The sequence below is a fragment of the Sander lucioperca genome, chromosome 12, assembly GCF_008315115.2.
Source record: "Sander lucioperca isolate FBNREF2018 chromosome 12, SLUC_FBN_1.2, whole genome shotgun sequence".
NCBI lineage: Eukaryota > Metazoa > Chordata > Actinopteri > Perciformes > Percidae > Sander > Sander lucioperca.
This window is the reverse complement of record NC_050184.1, coordinates 29,561,114-29,582,636: the sequence shown is the minus strand read 5'-3', so window position 1 is coordinate 29,582,636 and position 21,523 is coordinate 29,561,114. Positions and strand designations below refer to the sequence as shown.

Below are 21,523 nucleotides of genomic sequence, written 5' to 3'. Positions count from 1 at the left end.
TATCAAAGCTTCTTCTGACAGGCTGCCAGCAGCAGTGGCAGCAAAAACTGTCCTGTCCTGTTAGTAGTGTCCTGTACACTGTCCTGTGACTCCCATACTGTCCCGGGACAGTCATGGAGTCACAGGACAGTGTCTGGGAGTCACAGGACAGTGTCTGACTGTCCCGGGACAGTCATGGGAGTCACAGGACAGTGTACAGGACACTACTAACAGGACAGGACAGTTTTTGCTGCCACTGCTTCTCCAGGCTGCAGTGACATTAGCAGTCCAAAAAGCATTTTTATTGGGACTAGCATGTTCCTACAGTATATTGCTTTGCCTTTAAAGTCACTTTCCAGCTGTACATGAATAACTCCATGGATAAGTTAAGGGGTTTTCTTGCCCTGTTGACTCCATTTATCCTTTAATGCTGTTGTGACTTCACAAAGTTTACAAGTCTGAAACTATGTTTTGTGACCTTGTTTATTTTTTATCAGCTCAGATTAATTGAAATATTTATCTAGTACATTTTTTTTTTGCCCCAGCTCCAGGTTGTGCATTGACATCATTTTCTTGTCTTTGTCAGAAGGTATATGGGTCAACAGAAGACAATTACTGCAACTATAATTCAAATGCCAACTGCTGTAAAATATGTCAACAATGACAACTCCTTGAACTATTGGCTCAATAGTTCTGGAGTTTTTGAATGTTTAAATAAATTATAAATAAAAAATTTTTTCCTGCTGTCCATATCTTTGATAGAATGATGTGAGTGTTGGTATGGAGGGGGGGGATGAACTTTATATAATGCTGTGTCTTTGGCCAACACAAAAACATCAACAGAACAGATGATATCTGGAGCAGATATTATGAAATTACACATCTGCTCATTTTCATAGATATGCAACAGACGTCACATATGTATGCTGCTGTTCCTCAATTGCAGATGGCTTGTTGCATGCTGATTATGAGGCTGGTATTTGCAGACAGGCATGCTTTGTTCACAAACTCCAACATGCCAAACTGACACAAACTATTCACAGCATGCAGCATTTTTAGGATACACCACGAGTATAAAAGGACATAATTTTATGGTGCTACTTTCTAATAAGGCACTATAATGGATAAGATGTAATTGTATTAACTATAAACTTTATAGATTGGTTATAAGGTTTGGGATTACAAGGTTGTGAAAAATCCCCCTGGCTGCTGCTAATGCTTTCTGTTTGGTAAAAATGCAGTTATAAATGTAACTCATTAATAAGACATGCATGTTCTCCAGATAATGGCTTTCACACACATTTATGTTCCCCTCAGGATGAATTGTAATCACTTAACTTTTAATCTAAAGACATCAGGTGAAAAATTCCAATACTTTAGTTTATGACAAAATACATGCAAAACTAATGACGTTGTACCTGCTTAACATGAGACTTGATCTTAACATCTTCAAGCATTGTCACTGTGATCATGTTAGCATGCTGACGTTAATGTTTAGCTCAAAGCACAGCCTACCAGAGGCGTTAACATAGCTGGAGACTCCAAGATGAATAGATAAGTGGATAAATTAGTCTATGCAAAATGCAAACAAATGTAAAAGCCTCTCTTATTATTTCAAATATTTCACACATTATGTAGCCTATCAGCCTACTCATATTTATTTAATATGACTGTCATATTTTGTTAAATTCTTTCTACTTTTGCTGCGGAGAATTAAAATAGATTTTATTTCATCTGGGTTGCGTTTATGTGGCTGCTGCTTTTCCATTGGCTCTTTCGTTGTAACGTCTTTATGAGACGTTCACTGATTGGCCGCACACACCAACCTGTCCGTAAGCTAATTGGCTCACCTGGCTGCAGTTGTACTTCCAGGAACAGTGCAGCTATCGGAGGGGAGTGAGGTGGACACAGCGGCTATGGACTGACATCTGAAAACTGCTCTTTTCTTTGAATTCGCACAGCTGCAGACTTCATTTCACTCTAACATCTCCGGTGAGTTATCAGGAAATCATTCTGTTTGAAGTGCGTGCGGTGTTTGTTTCTGTTTTATTCATGGATACAGAGGAGTTATGAGGGGAAAAAATTGTATAGTTTAAATACCCACAAATCCTTTGTAATCACCCTGATTTAGACTGGTGTGTGTGAGACATTTCTCGAGAACTATGACCTCTTTTTTTATTTGATCATTTCCTGTAGGGGGAGAGGTTTTAGGAGTGCGACTGACTCTTATTTGCACAGAAAGTGTCATCCTGTGTCAGTTAGAAGTTTGAGTGGAGGGAAGTTGGGGTGATTTACTATAAGAAAAGAAGAAAGAAAGAAATATTCCCACATATGACCAGCATTACTAATCACTTCATGCTCTATGAAAGCCTATATTTAATTTCCAAGATGACACATTGGTCATTAGTGTTGAATCATTGACTATTTGGTGGCTTAGTGAGTAGAGGTTGAGTCAGAGAAAGTACAAATATTTGCACATAAATGTCAATAATACAGATTTTAGTGGGACAAGGTGCCAAGCTAAACATTAATGAAATAATTCTGTTCACTCCAGCAGGTTGTAAGTTGCACAACCTGATGGAGTTCGCCATGAACTTTTGTTTAATGTTAATCATTAAACCAGCTCTCTGGCTGCCCTTGAACACATACTTCACATTTTTGACCCCTCTCCCCCGCCTTTTTTTTTTTTTGCAATCACACTATAATTTGTCATCACAGACTGTAAATGATAATTCCTTGGATTGTAAGTCTGGCTCACAAACGGTGCAGCTGTTCTCACAGTCACCACATTAAAAACCTGGAGCTGATCCTCCCCTTTTATAGTTGAAAGTGTTTTATCTGCAGATATGTAAGTCAAGGGGAACACCCAGTCACATCAGAGCCCTCGGCTTAATTTAAAGTTGTCTTAAAGACATGGGAGCAAGCAAAGTGACATTCCTGTCACTATTATATCCTGACTCAGCTTTGGGTGTAGTGAGCTCTGCTGCTGCTGCCTTACAGGTTTGTTGCCTTGTTCAGGTTTGAGAGAGAGAGAGAGGTGTTGGCTGCCTGAACTTGGGCGGTTGTTTCTCACTCTGCTGATCTGAATGAGCTCATGGGAGAGACAGTAATTAGCAGTGGGTGCTTTGTCAGTCAGCTGCTGTTGCCAGAAAACACGCGTGCATGTTGGTGATCAGGTTTTTCCCCCAACTGTCTTTGCTATGTCTTCATGTCAACAAGACAAAAATGGCATTGCTCTTTGCCAGTGAACCAGATGAGTGGTTTCCAACCTGGAATATATAACCCTAAGGACAGGTCTATATATAGCGCTCACAAAGTCTCCTTCCTGCCAAGTCATTTCTTTCTTGTAATTTAAATCTTTAAACTCTTATTTTCTTAAAGCAAGTGAGAAAATCCACCAGTGAAATGAGAATATTTCTAAATCGGTTTGTAAATCTTTGTTTCAAGTATTTTCTAAAATTACGTTTTATTTTTCTTCATGCATCCTGCCTTCTTCTTTCATGTTTCAAAACACAGACACTCCTTTCTGAAAATTAAATCTTGAATAGATTGTTGGGAACAAATTGTTTCAAATTCTAACTGCACTGTATCTGTGGATGTTTATACTGGTTTTCAGAAAAATTAAGTTTAATTATAAAAGAACTGACTTGATGAGATGGAGACCTTTAACAGTGACAAATCAAGTTTTTTTTTCCTTGTCAAATATGGTGTTTTTACCTTTTCAGGACTCTAAAAATCCTTCAAATAAAAAAAAACCTGAGAAGGGATACTGCTCTTGATGCGCAAGTACAGACATGTCTTCATTTTAAGGTCAGGAGCCAAAAAGTTTGCTCGAGATCACACAAGCAAAGAAAAATCAGGTGAGACACTCAACCGAGACATGTTACAACCTATGTATTATATATAAATCGTATATTTAAACAGTTTATTGAAATGAAATTGGAATTTCCTCCCATTGGAAAGCACAGGTTTTAGTAAAACTGAGGTCATAGAAATACTAAGGTCCAAATCCTGGTGATTCAGAAGACATCCAGAAAACAAATCTCTAAATTGTTTCAATTTTTTTATTTTATTCATTCTTTTAACTGTTCAATTACATTTTCTGTAGGGTTATTTTATATCCCAAACCCTGTTTTAAAGTCCCATCTTCATACTACCAGGAAGAAATACTGAATCCTATACATCGTTGTTATGCACTGATTGCCACCAATGGAATTTCGTTGTGTTCATACAATGACAATAAATTATCTTGAATCTTGAAAAGTCATATTACTTGAATCTGCCTCTAAAACCCACCATATATTAGTTTCTTTAAAGGACAATTCCAGCACAAAATGAACCTAGGGGTTAATAACACGTGTACCAAGTCGACCGTTCTCTGGGATATGTTTTCATGCTAATCGAATGCGTCTCTAGCTTGAAACAAGCTAGCGCAAACCGCTGATTAGCTTATAAAGCTATTCGTCGTGGGCATGGGTAAAGTAAAAAGAAATCGCTATTTCTACACCACTAACATGACCAGTCGAACACCGAACGCCGTGCTTGAGCTATGTTACTGGTTACTGGTTGCACGGCGTTCGACTGGTCATGACTACGGTGACCAGATTTCCCGGAACTAAAACCGGGACCGCATGACCGTAGTGCTTGTGCACGCACATGCTTTTTAACGTGAACATGTGCCAGCCCAGGTCAGACATAGACACAGACAGATTAGACACAATTTTGCCAACAGCATACGTAGGCCTACTGCTCACAACATAATGGAGTATCTCAGTTAATATTCATGAATTTTCTAGTCATATAAATTGTCTTATCAATAAACCGTGACCTGTAGTAAGTAGCAGTGAGTGATTGGGAAGTAGCCTACTACAGCAATCCGAATGTGAGAATTAGATTTTTATTTCATATTTTCCAGAAATATTAATAACTGAACTGTATGCATTGGGAAGTAATGCAATCATCATGAAAACTAATTATTAGTGAATATTTTTTCAAGAAATAGCCAACGTTTTGCATCCCTACTGTCATTGCCGATCTACCAAAATGGTAATTTGTCGACGGTCCCTTACACAGAACCTAGCAACAGAACAGATGATGAAGTGCTATGAAGCTTTATGTCGGATACAAATCTCTAGCGATAATAATTGTAGTTGTTTTTTCTTGATACTCTGTAATAATGTCAACTTTCTTTGACCCTGATCACGTCATTGACCTGAATTGCGTTGTCGATCTCAAACGAAGGGGAAGTTAAAATTGAATATCAACTGAATATCAAACGTCCAGCCAACTGCACCGCGCTTAAAACGAGACAGATAAGAAGAGGCATTGCAACAATGTTTACAAATATACATTGTAACGTTGGCTGCACAGATTATGCAGACGCAGACCGCTATGATTGACTGACACACACACACACACACACACACACACACACACACACACACACACACACACACACACACACACACACACACACACACACACATTGTTAAAATCATATGCTGGACACTTTATTAGTCTTTCTACATGGGTTTAGTTAATGATTGGGATATAATAAGACCACGTCGGCTATGTTATCGCTGACAACCGGGACAATTTCATAGTGGTTGGTAAACCGGTACATTTTAGCGTCCCGAGAGGCTTTTGTCGGGACTCGGGACAAGCAACTCAAAATTGGGACTGTCCCGGTCAAACCGGGATGTCTGGTCACCCTAGTCATGACTGTTTTCCCAAGATGGCGCCTGCTTGTATACGTGAACGCTACTGTCTTTATAATCTTTTTAATAAACTGTCTGTACACTTACAAAGTTCTCAATGCTTCGGTTTACATGTAGGGACCCTCATTATGGTGCCGTTGAAGTGTGGTGCTATTTTGAGCCTTGTTAGTGGTGTACAAATAGCGATTTCTTTTTACTTTACCCGTGCCCCGACGACTAGCTTTATAAGCTAATCAGCGCTTTGCGCTATCCTGTTTCAAGCTAGAGACCCATTCGATTAGCATGAAAACATATCCCAGAGAACGGTCGACTCGGTACACGTGTTATTAACCCCTAGGTTCATTTTGCGCCGGAATTGTCCTTTAATTGTGGTTTACCGGCTCACTAATCCCCCAAAGTCACAGAAATAAGAACAGAGGAAATGAGTCATGACCTCGCTGTCCTCAATGGTCACTACTGCCCTGAATAAAAATCAGTCACTGGTTGATCTTTTACCTGCTTCCATAATATGCAGTCCATTGCAAGAAACCATTGAAGCTGCTTCCATTTTTCTAAAAGCATTTCTTGTATCACACATAATTGAAATGTAAACAGTTGTCCTGGCAGAGCGGACATATTGTTTGTGTTGACTGAGTGTCTGTGTCTGGCTCATCCTCAGAGGAACCTCATGCCCCAGTAATTGCTATGATAACTCACAGCCTCCATGCAGTATCAGGCTTGGAGACCTTGTGTCATTTTGGAGGCTAATTCACAGACAAACAGTGACACTGACTCATTATGGGAAACCTTCATTTCGTTGCTTTTATATGTTTAATCAAATGTTCTCCCAGATAAGAAAACAATGAAGTTAGCTTTGCCTCCATGAACACACCTGAACCTGATTGTGCAGCTTTGGCTATGTGATGAATAAGCCATATAACAGGCCATATAACAAGTTGTAAAGCGTTTGTCATGGGATACAGTATATTTTATTTGTGTAACCTATTTAGCCAAAATCCACTACAGAGTCCTAGCCAGAGTTGATCAAATATTATCCCTTCACGTCTCAAACATTGTTCATTGTTGGTGGTATTTGCTTCTGGCACTTGCTAATGCACTTTAAAGCACTTAAAATGGAAAGTAAAGAGGTAAGAATGTTGCTTTAAGTGGCCTTTTCTTTATGGTCTTTGAAATCATTTACTGCTTTTTTTGTTACCAAATCAGCCGTCATTTAGTGAGTAGACTATGTTGAAAACCTCCTTCCTTGTATCCCTTTGGCAGATGTGGAGCCAGTAATAATATCCTTCTAGTTTTTGGCTGGCATGATTTCCTCATGCCTGACCTGTCAGTGGTAACATTTACAGGATAATAGGCAGGAAACACGTGTAAGCAACGTGGCGCTGCAACATAACATGGCATATCAATTGTTTGTACACAGATAATACATGACGTGGAGCGTGCCATGAGTATTCAAAAACAAAGATGAGCATTTTGTCGCTTGATTGTTGAGTCATAGTGCCTGGAATACCAATTGATAAACTGCTTATGACTTATTTGCACAGCATAACCTGAGTGTTACTATGCAAAATATCCTCTTCCTCCTATCACGCTACAGATGTTAATGTAATAAACCATTAAACCTATATCAAGGACAATAGAAATGTGTTGATGTCATACTTCTGTTAGCACAATATATTAGGGCTGCAAATTATAAAGGTATTGTCTTTTTAACTAATTACTCTGCCGCTTATTTATATGATTAATTGATTTGTCTATAAAATGTCAGAACATTTCACACATTTCCCATTTTTATTACTATCCTTCCACTGCAGCTCAATGGGAAAACACTGTCTATGGAAACACAAAGAGGGAATTTTATACTAAAAAGACTGTAACATTGGAAAATATCTACTCGGTTTGTCAACTCGGACTGCTGAAGCTTCACATTAGCAGTAAAAAAGCTTTGGAATACACTTTTGCACAAAACAAGGATTGTGGAATTTGTCCCGCATCACTTACACTGAAATAACATTAGGGAAGGGTGTTTCAATGGGCGATGTGAACAAGATGAATGATAACAGCAATATTAATTAATTAATTAATATCCATATGGGCACCTGACTGTTGTTTAAAGGCCCTGACACACCAACCTGATTATCGGCCGTCGGACAGTCTGGCGAGGTCAGTGACTCGAGTCTGTTCGGTGTGTTCCGTGCCGTCGTCAGTCGGAGGAGCCGTCGGCCTTCATTTGGACCGATTTGAGATGTTGAATCGGAAGGCAGGCAGTCGGACTCAATGGCCAATCTGTTTGGTGGAGCGCTAACCCGGAAATGACGAGCGGGATGAGCCTGACTAACGGCTCTCAAAATCTGACGAAAATCTTTTAAACGGACCTTTGTCGATCTGAAATGGCTGGGGCTATTTCTCGCTTAAAAATTTTTCAGAAACACATTTTGGTGAACTCTCTTTGTAAAATATGAGATCGTATTCCGAACGAGCCGCCATCAGGCCGCCATTATGCTTTGTTGTAAAATCCGGGAGCAGCCAGACCCATGTGATGCGTTCATCCAATCAGCTGCTGGTTTTAATTTTTTGGGAAACAATACAGATTAGCACCGCCTGCTGTTATGGAGACATATTACGTCTCACGCACGCGCAGAACGTACGCTCAAGTCGGCGTCGCTTCGGTGTGTTCCGAGGCACTTTTTTGACCAACTCAGGGAGGCAGTCAGTCTGACTGCCTTTTCTGCCGAAGGTCGGCCGTCGGGTTGGTGTGTCAGAACCTTAAAGACAGACTTGACAAACTGTGAACCTACCCTTTAACATAACATAACATAAAAACATCTATTGACTTCATATTAATCTGTGTAGTGTAATGTGTAATTACAAATGTTTACTAATTCGTCCATTAATTTTTATATAATGACTCGATTAGCATAACTGGTTATGTTTAATATATCACAATGACAGCACATTTGACATCTTAAATGGGAGCGCTATTACATTATGAGGATCATTTAGCTATCAGCTGTGATTTATGGCACTCATTTATCACACTAATGGAACCTTTTGACATTAATAGTTGTTGCTGTGATGTTTACCAACTCATTTTGTGAACTATTATGGCTTCATCTCATGTGTACTGGCTGTAGGAGGTCAGTCTTTGTATTTGATCAATTCTATAAAGGAGATAGTGGTGCCACACGTTTCATCTGAATCCAGTTTTTGTCCCATTCTCACATTTTCTCCTTGACCTTTTCAGATTCTTCCTCCAACTGATTCTTGGTGAAATTTATACAATCAAAAGAGGACCGCGAGGCCCAAGTCCTGCGCTTGTCCTCTTCCTTGTGCAATGCCGAAGAATGACACGTGGCCAGGCAGCGTTGCCATGGAATCCTTGAGCAATTTGGACAGTGCCGGGAGCTGCGACAGTGTAATCAGCATGAACTCTGGCTATGTGAGTGCTGCTGTAGATTCCCACTGACCCTTGTTGCTTATCGATGTATAACGCAACATATCGACACACTTTACTGCTATACTAGTTTCCTCTGGCCTATCTGAATAACAATGCTTCTGTCTAGGGCTGCACAATATATCTTTTTTTTTTTTTTTTTTTTTATCATCATCACGATATCAACCGCTGTAATGACTGAGCATTGCCAGACCTTCCTGCTCTGGTTTATACTGGCATTTCTTTAAACCAATCACAATCGTCTTAGGCGGTGCTAAGCGTGGAGTGGAGCCACGGTGCAGCTGCAAAATAGCCTCGGGAAGGAACTTGTTTTGGTGGAACACGTACGTTTAAAGGTTGTTTTAGTTGTGCAACAGAAAACTCTAAGCAGAACGAGGGCAATCCGGAAGTGGAACATCGTGGATATAGACTACTGCCGCAATAAACACATCGCAAAAAGGCTGCGACATACCGGTATGCACATATCGCGATAGACACTCAGAGATTTTTTTGTGTTAGTTGAAAGTAGGGATGCACCGAATCCAGGATTCGGATTCGGCCGAATATTGGGCTTTTTGACGGGCTCAGTTTCTGCCGAACCTTAGAATTTTTTTCCACCGGACCCTACGCTTGCACTACGCGCGCTACGCTGGTCGACGTAATGACGCCACCGTTGATTATGGGAAGGTGTTTACGTAGGTGGACCGTTCAATGCAGTAGGCTGTGAGAAAGTGGAAATGGAACTCGTGAGCAGAGTGTGTGAGTGTTGTTTGGCAGTAAAATTCTTCAAAATATAAGACGATATCTACTCTCATATCACGATCTCGATATAATATTGAAATATTGCCCAGCCCTAACTAAAGGTACGGCAAAGGAAGGACAGTCACAGCTAAAAACTTGTGTTAACCAGACAGTGCCTCTCCCGGGCTGTTAGCCGTTCTCTCGGCAAATGAGTCTCCCTACAGTGGGAGCAGAGCGACCGAACGGCCGGCTGCTGCTCGTTAGCTAACGTTACTTTTCTAATTTCACCCTCCCGACATGTCTTCACTGGTTAGCGAAAATTTAAAATATCAGTAGTCATTCATTTTTTAGTGGTGCCTTTTATATTCAATTCAATGTTCGATTTGTTCAATAAAAGAATGATGGAAATTATTTTCTTTCATTTGTTTTAAATCCAACACGCAACTTGTATTTTAGGAGAATACTTAAGGCAGCAGAACTGAGTACACTTTAATATCTGTTTATTTATCGCAAGTAATATCGTTAACGCGATATACAATGTTATCGCATATTTTCCTCATATCGTGCAGTCCTACATCCGTCCTTTGTTGGAATGTAGAAATAAAGAACTGAGATTTGTACATGACGTCTGCATGGACATTTACAGTAAATATGAGAAAGGTCAAATGAGAGAAGATGAAAGGGAGTGAATCTGTCAGAGGTGAAATACACTCATGTTTGTTCACGCAGGGTTTCAGTGAGAGTTTTCTCTTAAAGATGACCAGAGGGAAGAAGATCTCACGCTGTTCACATGCACCTGCAGTCACCTGAAGTACATACAGGACAGAAGTAATTCATTCCTTCGCAGCTGTTGGAACACTAAACAACTTTGACCTATTGTCCCTGTCCTGTCTCTCATGGCCGTGTCAAGGACGAGAGAGATTGCTGAAGAGTTGAGATACTTGTTCCGAGTTAAAAAAAAAGCTCTGAAATCTCTTATATTGTGTGCAGAGTGAAGACAGTATGGAGCACTTATCTCCCGAAGAGAGGGCATGTCTCATGTATCTGGAGGAAACCATTGAAGCGCTGGAGGTGCAGGAGGACAGCGGCTTATCCAATTATGAACAAGATCCTGGGTTACAGGCAGACAAAATGGGTCGGATGAGAGTAAATGGTATGCTCATGTCATGAAATATTCTGTTTTGCGTGTTTTCTTAGTTGGTTACGTGTGTGTATGTATGTATGTATGCATTTATGTATGTATACATATGCTAAAATAACATCAATACCTGCAATACTAGCTGCAGTCATTTTGCTTTTTTTTCTTAGATATTTCCAGTTTGGAGTCTGATGAGTCCGGAAGAGACCAGAAATCAGAGCCTGGATCCAGAGTGTTAACCATCGAAGACAAAGCTAAGCATCACGCTCTAAATCAGACCTTAAAACCACAGTCCTCTCCTGCCCCTGCAGTCAACACCAAAGACCTCGAAACATCAATGAACCACATGACTCAATCCAAACCTCCAGTCACTGAATCAGTCACTGATTGCAAAATCCACCCATCAGCTACTCAGATGTGTGTATCCACGGCTGGAGATGGTAGTCTCAAGATTGTCCCAAGTGCCAGTCTTTGCCCCGGTCAGGCCACTGGGGCCTCTGAGATAGATGTGGGTGTGATCCCTCCTCCCTCAGACTTCATGGATGAGCCAGGCCTTCCTCCACTGCCAGGGAAAGTAAAAGACCTTCCTCCATCTGCAGGAATATCCAATAACAAGCCAGGAACAACTATTGACTTGGAGCAGCTACGCCAGAGAGCCTCTGCACAGAAAACTTCAGTGAGTTCCTCTGGGACCCAGGAGCCTCCAAACAAGCCCCCAAAACTGAGTCTTCCTGCCGTCAGCTCTGGTCACTTAATGAGTCCTCCTGAAGCCGCTGAGCTCAGAAGTCCACCTGCAGTGGCCCCCAAGCCCAAGAAGCTTCCCGCCAACATTATTCTGAAGTCACACAAGGCAGCAGCGGTTGGCTCAGATGGCACCTCGGGACATCCGGCGCCCACTAGCAATGACCGGCTCTTGTTGGACCCCCAGAGGGTTCGCATTGAGGCCCTCCGAAAGCTTGGCCTGCTGCCTGCTGAGGCACATTCAGGCACCGCCCTGAGCCCTAAACTTTCTCCCAATACTAGAAGTTCATGGACAGCTCCTCCTTCTCCAATCAGCCCAGCTGCTCCACATACACCACCCTTGATCCCATCTTACACCAGTGTCAACTGTCCACCACCTGCTTCCATCCCGCTCCAGTCTCCTGCAGCTGTGTTGCCATCGGCTACGTCTACCGCTCCTGCAGTCCAGCCTGCTGAGGTTCTCCCAGCACCTGCCGCTTTCAGTGACCCCGTTGGACCTCCACTGTCAGATAACGATGCTGTCAAAGATGCTTCACAGGCCACAGTAAATGCACAGGTGAACATGCCCCCTCTCACCCCCCCTGCACTGGTCAAGCATCTAACCCCACCCAAGGTGGTAGGTGTCAAGTCAGCCACCCTGGAGCGCTCTGGCCTGGGTATAAGCAGCTATATGGCTAGTCAAGACTCCAAGGAGGCCAGCCAGGGTGTCAGCGGTGAGCAGAGCCCCAGCCAGCTACGTAACAATCGGGCACGCCCCGCATCTCTGGGGAGTGGGAAAGAGTTTACAAGAGCTCAGGGAGAGGGTTTGCTGGTGGGCCGTGCCAGCAGCAAAGAGCCAGACTTACGGAAGTCCCTGCCTGCCCAAACTGCCTTTCAGCACACCGGAGACTCTCAGAAGCTGCCTCGATCCCAAGGCATCAGTGTTCTGATCTGCCCTCGTGCAGAAAACGTAGAAAACCGCCGCGAGGCCCTTAAGAAGCTGGGGCTGCTCAGAGACTGAGGCATCGATCTTACACCTCATCTTTCTGCCACAGACTTCCTATAGATGCTATATTTAAAGGAACATACCCGAGATTGATACAGGATTGATGAAGGCATTACAAAACTTTTGGGGAGCAGCTTAAACCACTTATTTATGCACTTTCATTTTCACGTCCTGACTATATTGACTCATTGTCATGTCCACTCTACTGTACTTGTTACGGATATTGTACAGCCATATGCACAGTGTTTTATTTCTCATGAAACTGTCAATCAAGGATTTTTGGGATATTCACTGACTCTCATACTGTAGCTGTGCTTTTTGTAAATTAAAAATACTGTTACTTTTAAGAGGCAGTGAGTTACTCTGTCATTTTAATGTTTATTGTGATCAGGTATGAACCTTTTTGTACACCAGTGTCTGTTTTCACACATTATTGTTTGTTACAGTGACACCACTGTGAGGCTGGTTCCCCTCTTAGTTCTCCTTTTTAGATACGAAAAGGTCACTGTTGTTCACTTTCACTTCCTAAAATCCGTTAGGATTTTTTTTTTAGCTTTTTTGACTACAGGAACTGTCTAATATGTTGTGTACTTAACATGAGCTGCATTAATCTTGAATTGCTGTTTGTCAAAACAACGGGTTTTGCATCATAATTGGAGGGTGTTGATTAAATGAATAAAAATGTATAAAGTATGTCCTGCATTACTAGAACATACCTTACTGTAACTCAAAGCACATAGTCTGCGGCCACTAGGTGATAAGAATCTGAAACATGCGGTTTGCATGGTTGCATGCAAAGTGAGCATGCGCAGCTTTGGTGTCTTGAGCTGATCTAACAATTTTTTTTTTTTTACAAGCAGTATTATATTTTTTTGATCATGCACTGTCCCGGTGTTGCCCACAAGTCTCAAATTTCCTTTACAGTGCATTCGGAATACATCATATTTTGTGCTGGTGGCATGTGAAGCATCAGCCCTCGTGTCGTGAAATCATGAATTGAGGCACCAGTTTTCTGGTTCAGCTTCAGCACCTTGTCTAATGTTATAGCGAGAGAACTGGAGCAACCTGTTTTCTCACCTACTGGTTTAGCCTTCATGCAACACATATGTTGCTCATGGTGGCACATTTACAAGCAGATGGTCTGACTGAAAAACATTGTACCACTGCTGCAGGCTTTTGAATAGAAATCAAACAGATTTGCGCTTTTCTGTTATTTGCCATTAGGGTCGCCAACTGTACTGCTGTAAAAATTAAGCTCAATTTATATAAATCTATATCTCTCTGAAAAGGTATTTACACCAGGTTGCTGCACTATATAGTTTATAGAGAAAACGGCAAAAGTGTTTGAATTTTTTTCCATTTTTGGACAAAAACTGGAGGCCTGCCACATCCAAATGTTATCAGTATTTTACTGGTGGAGCAGTGACTGATTATCATAACTCTGATCTTTTATTGTGCAATTATATCTGCACATATATGTGTCGTCTCGTCTCGGAATGACTGTATCAGTGCCAAGTGCACACTTTTGCATGTAGGCTTAATGTTGAAAACACCTTGGATTTCTTCTAAGCATCCATTTTAATCCATCTAATTTGCATGGCCTATAAATAGAATATTTTCATATGTGTATATATATTTTAGCACATTTTTCCTAAGGAAGTAAATACCTGTCAGAGGAAACTTTTAACACGAGCCAAGTGAAAAAAGGATTTGAATATTGTTTTGAATATTTTAAAGATAAAGCACGTCCATATTTTGCAATAAAGATGACACTATTTATTGTACTTTCAAAACACAAAAAGGTAGTCGTAAGTAAAGTGAGTTGCATTATTATAAGTTTATCTAATAGCGATTATCCTCTTTTACTGTAAAGTCAAAAGAATGGAAGCAGTTGCATGCTGTCACACCAACACAGGCTGCTTTGTGCTGCTCTGTGACATGTTGGTATGTGAGCTATCTTTCCTTTCAACCTGCTCTGTCTGTTGAGCCGACTGACTGACAAGGTCCCTTTTACCACAGGCATCAGATCAGCTGCTGGTACGAATAACATACCAATCTGCATACCTGCATTCTCAGTGTGAAGAGGTTACAAAGACGGAAGATGGGATCTGAAATGAGGAAAGAATTTGACTCTTTAGTCGTATAATAATGCAACAATTATTATAGCAGTGAGGCTACAACTTTATGACAAATTGGTGTATTAAGAGTAAAATTGTGCTTGCTCAGTTTTCCAAAAAAAATGTAGATGGTCTTCTGTGTGTTTCTAAACCTAGAGTGTGAACACCCACCTGTTCATCATTCTACAGCAGAGGTTTTCATACTGGGAGGTGAGACTACAGGGGGCGCAGAAGGACACAAGGGAGGTTAAAGGGACTGGTGCATGCTGCTGCTGTTGTGTCGAAGCCGGTTTCCCCGTTGGTGTGTGTTCCATACCTTATCCCTAACCACAAACAATCGTCTCTTACATTTAACCTAACCTGAGCCTAATCAGGACCGCGGAGGGAGACGCTACCTGAAGGGGGAAGTCACTTCGACACACGTGTTTGTTTGTTTGTTAAAGCAACAGGAAGTTAGATATTGTAAATTAGTTTGGCCTACAGGCCTGCTAATCAGCAGTTGGAGCAGCAGCAGTGGATGTGACACACACACACACAGCTCGTGAAGGCAATTAAAGTACCTTCTCAGTGTCATAACTCAATCAAATCTGAACACACAGACATGCTACACATATTTTAGATTCAGTGTAACGTACAGTTTCCGAGGATAGCCTTATATCGCTAATAAACGTCCCCCAAAAAAGACGCTCCTTATAACTCCAGAATTTCCCTGATAATCATCACGTTTTTAAGTTTTCTTTAGTATCGAAGTAATGCCGTGATAGTTGTCTGTATATCCATGGATGCATTGCAATCAGGTACTACTAATTGCTAATTCGGCATACTTTTAATGCCGCCAATTTGCCTAAAATGTAAACAAATGTCGGCCTAAATAAATGGGCTTCACGTTGTAGCTCACAGCTAACTGACTAGGATATGGCAACATTATACTTACTGTTTACAGTCCCCAAAATATGGAACCTGTTCCAAAACTTAGAGATGATTATTGCCCAAATCGAAGCAAGACAAATAATAATAATATGAGTTACGAAATCTCACATTCTCCTCTTTCCATTCATATAGGCCTACCGATATGTGTCCTGTGTTGAATTCCCCTGTACTATAGAAACAGCTCGACCACTAGAGTGCAGTCTAGATTCATATGCGTGTACCAGAACAACCACCAATGCTGTAACCAGACTTCTCCACTGTGGTTGAGGGCCCATGTGATGGGCAGCATTTTATAATGTGCATACAGACGTGATACATTTTTCACATCACATGCTGATGAATACGCTGCAAACCGACTAAACTTAAACACTACTTCTGCATATCACAATCCCAAAATAGTTAAAAGTGGAAGTAGAATAGTGGAAAGTAGTGCATAAAACATTTAGTGTTGTAACTGACAGATGTCTTTTGTTTGCATAATTTTCATTTTTTCTGATGTGTTAAAATCTTTTAAAGATGATTCATTATGAAATTTGCAGTCTTTTGTCACGCTCATTTATATATCATGTGAGGTCATAACAGCAGGTATTTTTTTGCAGATTTGGTAAGGTTTTTTTCATTTACTAATTCATATTAAACTGTAATATTATAATTGTATTATCATCCACTTACTTCAGTGAAAAAGCTGGGAAAGTGTAACAACGTTCCCTTTAATTTGGCCAAAGGGGAATAAGTTGGATCAACAGGTCCTTTTACTGCCAAAAATACTAAGCCAAAAAACTAAAACAAATCAATGGCTTTAACTCAATTTCCATTTTATTTGCCTCATATTTACAAGTCTTTTTTGAAGCTCAGTTATTCAAAATACTAAAATACTAATTAAAATGAATTTGGTTCAGCTGTTGATCCATGAAATGTCTCATAAAACAGCATTGCATTTTAGATTTTCTTTACAGACCTTTATTCATTTTGTCTGTGGAAAGAATAAGTCACTTTTTACCGTTCTTTTCTGTACTGCTTATGAGGTAAGACAAGGCCTGAACCAGCGTGACTCTGAGAGCTCAGTTTGGTCCTGAGCTGCAGTTTTTATCTTTCCAAACAAAATCGCTTTGTCTTGTTCCTTCCAGAGGAAACGATTCAGGTCAAAGTATCAGCAAAGAATGTAAGATCCCTGGCCAGGTTGGCTCAGTGGGTAGAGCAGGCGCACATATACTTGGAGGTTTATGCCTTGACACAGAGGTCCAGGGTTCGAATCAGACCTGTGACGATTTCCTGCATGTCTTCCCCCTCTCTCTCTCCCCTTTCTCAACTAGCTGTCCTGTCAAATAAAGCCGGAAAAGCCCCAAAAAATAATCTTAAAAAAAAGAAGAAAAAAAAAAGAATGTAAGATCCGAATGTGGACGATTTGCTGGCAGGTTGTACTCATCCGAGTGTCACAATGACCCTTAAACACATTCATCATTCATGCGATGCTTAGAGTGCCTGACATGGTTTGAATGGGATCTGATGCTTAGTATTTCATTGGTTAGAGGAAGTAAATGTGGCCAGAAACTGGAAGGTTTAGTAATTTTATGACACACACACACATGAGCTGAACCTCCACAAAGCTCCTTGGAGACACTCCCTGGAGTTGGTAGTTGGAGGAGGTAGGCTAGACAGTGAGCTCATGGGACTTCCCCACCGTCCTGGTCCTGTTCTGTACTTACCTACTTACACAGTGTCTGTCTGAAAGAGGCCGCCAAAATCCCTTTCTCCACATATGAGTTGATCATAGAGGATTAGTGGAGACAAAGTGGCACAGAGCCACTGCTGAGTGTGCTGGGGTTTAAGCATGCCCGGCCCAGTTCTATGTCATCAAAAGAGTTTACTTAAAATATACGGGAATTATCTCTGTCCTCTGTGTGAGGGTGTGTGTGCGTTCTGATAGGCCATAAGCACTGTCATGCAATTTAGTTGTATCATGATGATTGATACTTTGAGTGAATCGGCCTCATCAGTAAGGATTAAACTTAGAACAATGTCTCCCCTGCTGTCTCATTTGATCTTAATGAGTCCACTTGATTACAGGTGTACACACACACACACACACACACACACACACACACACACCAGACAGTACACGCACAGGCCTGTATCCCCTCCAGCACCCGCATGCTCACTCACGCAGCTAACAAGCCTGTCCATTTCTTATCTACCTCCTTGCTGCAGCAGCATTAGGATTTAGGTAATATCTCCCCGTTAACACTCAGAAGGTTTCAACTCATCTGACATTTCCAGTGCTGTGTTACAAATTCAACACAACTTAAGTTCCTCTTGTGACACGGGTCATTTTCATCCATGATGCTGTAAAAGTATTTTTTGGGGACAAGTTTGGCCTTTATTTGATGGGACAGCTGAAGACAGGAAAGGGGGGTGAGAGAGGGAATGACATGCAGCAAAGTGCCCCGGGTCAGACTTGAACCCAGGCCCGCTGCATTAAGGACTGAGCCTTAGTACACGGGGTGCACGCTCAACCAGGTGAGCTACCAGGGCACCCCTTGTAAAAGTAGTCTTTGACAGGCAAGAATAAGTATTTATAAAATAGTGGCTGTGTGTGACACCTCTATTTCTTCCGACTTGATAACTGTATCTCCTTTTTCGCTCTCCCTCTCTTGCTCCCTGTTAGTGCCAGTGACTTGAGGCTGTGGTCAGGAGGCATTCCTGGGGCAAGCCCACAGCATTCGCTGGGATGCCTGTACTAAAGTGTGGAACTCAGCAAGCCACTCTGCTCCCCTGTGGTGCTGGCATGGTGAGTACCAAAAGATCCTGCTGGGCCTGCGGTGGTGTTGGTAACCTCGCATATGAAGCCCCTGCAGAGAGGAAAAAGAAGGGAAGAAAGTGGAAAAACTTCTGAGCTGTGGGCCTTTGCGTTTTCACACATAAATCTTTCAGACAATTGGGGAGCATAAATGTCAGAACTGGAAGAAAGTAAATGAGGAGCTGAGGTGATGTGTCCCTGTGTATAACCATCTGGAAGAGAACATTAGGCTCTCTGCAGGACTTCCAGCTCCTCAGTTCATTAGCATGCAGTATAGTACAGTGATGACTCTCACAGACGCCTCCCAACATGCATCCATCTTGCATTTATCCCATGGCAACAGCTGTTAGAGCATCGTCTGACTTCGATATTTCATAGTCAAAATAAAAAGTAGGTTTCTAAAACAACTGGTTGCCACATATTTTTTTACCTTCTGATGGCTGAAAAGTGTAAGGATTTGGAGTTTGGAACCACTGTGTCAGTTGTTAAATGTGGCAAATCTCTGACAAAAAGACATTTTTCATTTAGATCCAAATAGTGCCATGCTTTAACTCTTTTACAAAAAAAAATAATTACAAACTGATATTGCCTTCAAATCCAGTCACGGCAAATTGCGGGTAGTCTGCTGCAGATCTCATGAATGTGTTGCATAGAAACGATCTCAGTCTTTCTAAAAAGGGGGTGCAATACAGCCTAATTTATTTACAATCTACGAAATGTCACTACTCTATCGAAACCTTCCACACTCCTCTTTACCCAGTGTGTAGCTGAAGTCCTTTTCATGACGTGCATCATAAATTAATCATTGCCTCAGCTTCCCTCGTGTGTCTGTTTATGTAAAAATAGCTTGGTTTGGTGCACAATGTGCATGCCTGTGCACAGCCCTCTGTCTTTAATGAAGTGTTGCCATGAAAAGTGTACTGATCCTCCAGCGTGACTTGTACTTGGGCTCTGTGGACAACCGTGTTCTGACTTTCTCAAACTCCCGGAGTGGCTCTGAGCTCATTTGGTTATACAAGTGCTCACAATTACCCAGAGATTTAGACACAGGGACATGGGACATTTCCATATCCCTGATGGATGTTATTTTAATTACACTGCACTGCTTTGACTTTGTGCTGTGGATTTACATGTTTTTTTCTTCTTCTGTGGATGCGAAGGGGGATTCTCAGAAGGTTATTCTGTTGCACTCAATCTCTTATTTATTGAGGCCCCTAGTCTCTGGCAAAACATGGCGTAGCATGGGAAAGCGTATTGAATTACCTTGTTCATGAAGTATCTGTCTGTGATTCTAAGGTCGTTACATTTGGACACATAAACGTAATGCCAAAATTCTGATAAAATGGAAGAGAATGTAAAATAATCCTTTCTGGCATCAGCCATAACACTGTTTTCAGATTTTCTGCACCGTTGGAAGAAAGTGGAGTTATCTCCAATCAGCCTCGTTGTGAGGCCCTAATTATATTTGATTGAAAAAAAAATTACACATTGGAGCCGGCGCGATAATTATAGTGTAGAATTTGCCCCTACATTGAAATGCAAACATAAACACATTAACACATCTGATTAATTTAGGTGATGATGCAGGGGGAAGTAGCAGGTGTGGGGATACGCTTCCTGAAAACAAGTGTTTCATGTGTGATTGCTGGTGAAATGTGGCACAGTAGCTCAGTGGGCTGTGCTGCTGGTAATGTGAAAGAGGTCTGGTTTGATTCATGTAGCTCCTCAAGCCTCATTCCTCTTCAGGTCTTGGGGGTAATGGTGTGCAAACAATGCCTCATGATCAGTGCTTTGCAGGGATGGCTGATGGTAGGGATTCAAAAAACTGTCTTTAATCCATTCATCTTCAAAATTGTTAACACCCTTATTTGGTTTAAGGAAATTGGCTTGAAAGGTTTTTTTTTTTTTTTTACAACATACTCCACATATAAGTGAATCCCATATTACTGATTTGTGACACCAGGCAGGGCTTTAGTTATTCAAAGCCAGGAGCAAAAAAACAATGTGGCGGTTGAGCTGTATTTCCTGCAGCGAAAGACTCAATACTGACGAGAGGATAATGTGGTGCTGGTTATGGTTTTGGAACCAGATGACACACAATCTAATTATTTTTGGTATTTGGGCCCTATACCAGATGATTATTATAATGCTTTCATCAATGTTCCTGTAAACAATTACTGGTTGTTAGCTATCATACCTGAGGAATGGATTCATCTTGAAGTGTATTTTGAACAGCTGGTGTGGTTTATTCATTTAACTTAATAATAATAATAATAATTAAACAGTTTTTGATTTCAGTTGTTAATGCAGGTCCAGCTGCAGCTATAACAGGGATATGAAATTGCCCAGGGCCGCCACGTGACCATGGAATAAGGATATTATGCAGGGAAATCACTATGAATTGTAAGAAAATGGAAAATGATTGGAATGGTGAAATGGTTTTCATTTTCAAATACGTTTTACAATTTAGTGCTTAACTCTGTCAGTTGAACTTTTAACTCCATTCAGTGAGGATAAAGATTATTTTTTATCTTATTTCCCCCCTGAATTAAATTACTTTTTTTAGATGTCAACTTTTGTTGTTGAAAATCTTGTCTTAATGAACACATTAATCTTCCATCTGTGAGATAGCAGACATCATCACAGCAATGCTGCACCCACGACCCGATGGAAATTGTCGCTTATTGGTAAGAGAGTCGGACTGGATGAGCTGTAGCCTCACAGGCTAAGAACAAAATGCAATCTCCCGGCTATTACTTTTTCCATCTCAGACATTTATAAATCCATCCGCCCTCTTGCCCCATTCCCTTCCCTTCCAGCCATTGCTTTTACCACGCCGACGTGACGGGCCACTTTTTTTTTTTTTTTGCGCAGGTGGCACCGGCCAGGTTGACCGCACGAGCCCATGCACGTGGTAACCCCAGTCCACCTTCAGCTCTGCCAGCACT

General features: G+C 41.3%; 1 protein-coding gene across 3 annotated transcripts; it reads left to right on the top strand.

Annotated features, from left to right (window-relative positions):
• Window positions 1-1,830: 1,830 nt before the first annotated feature.
• Window positions 1,831-13,424, top strand: LOC116062126 (specifically androgen-regulated gene protein). 3 transcript variants are annotated; one of them, XM_031316685.2, is made up of 5 exons: window positions 1,844-1,971; window positions 3,705-3,839; window positions 8,938-9,132; window positions 10,858-11,020; window positions 11,176-13,424. In XM_031316685.2, the coding sequence occupies exons 3-5, from the start codon at window positions 9,028-9,030 to the stop codon at window positions 12,744-12,746; spliced, it is 1,839 nt and encodes a 612-aa protein (XP_031172545.1). In that variant the 5' UTR covers window positions 1,844-1,971; window positions 3,705-3,839; window positions 8,938-9,027; the 3' UTR covers window positions 12,747-13,424. The 3 variants fall into 3 exon arrangements, with proteins under 3 accessions (XP_031172544.1, XP_031172546.1, XP_031172545.1); XM_031316684.2 differs by lacking the exon at window positions 3,705-3,839 and having other exon boundaries at window positions 1,831-1,971; XM_031316686.2 differs by lacking the exons at window positions 3,705-3,839; window positions 8,938-9,132 and having other exon boundaries at window positions 1,839-1,971.
• Window positions 13,425-21,523: the final 8,099 nt, after the last annotated feature.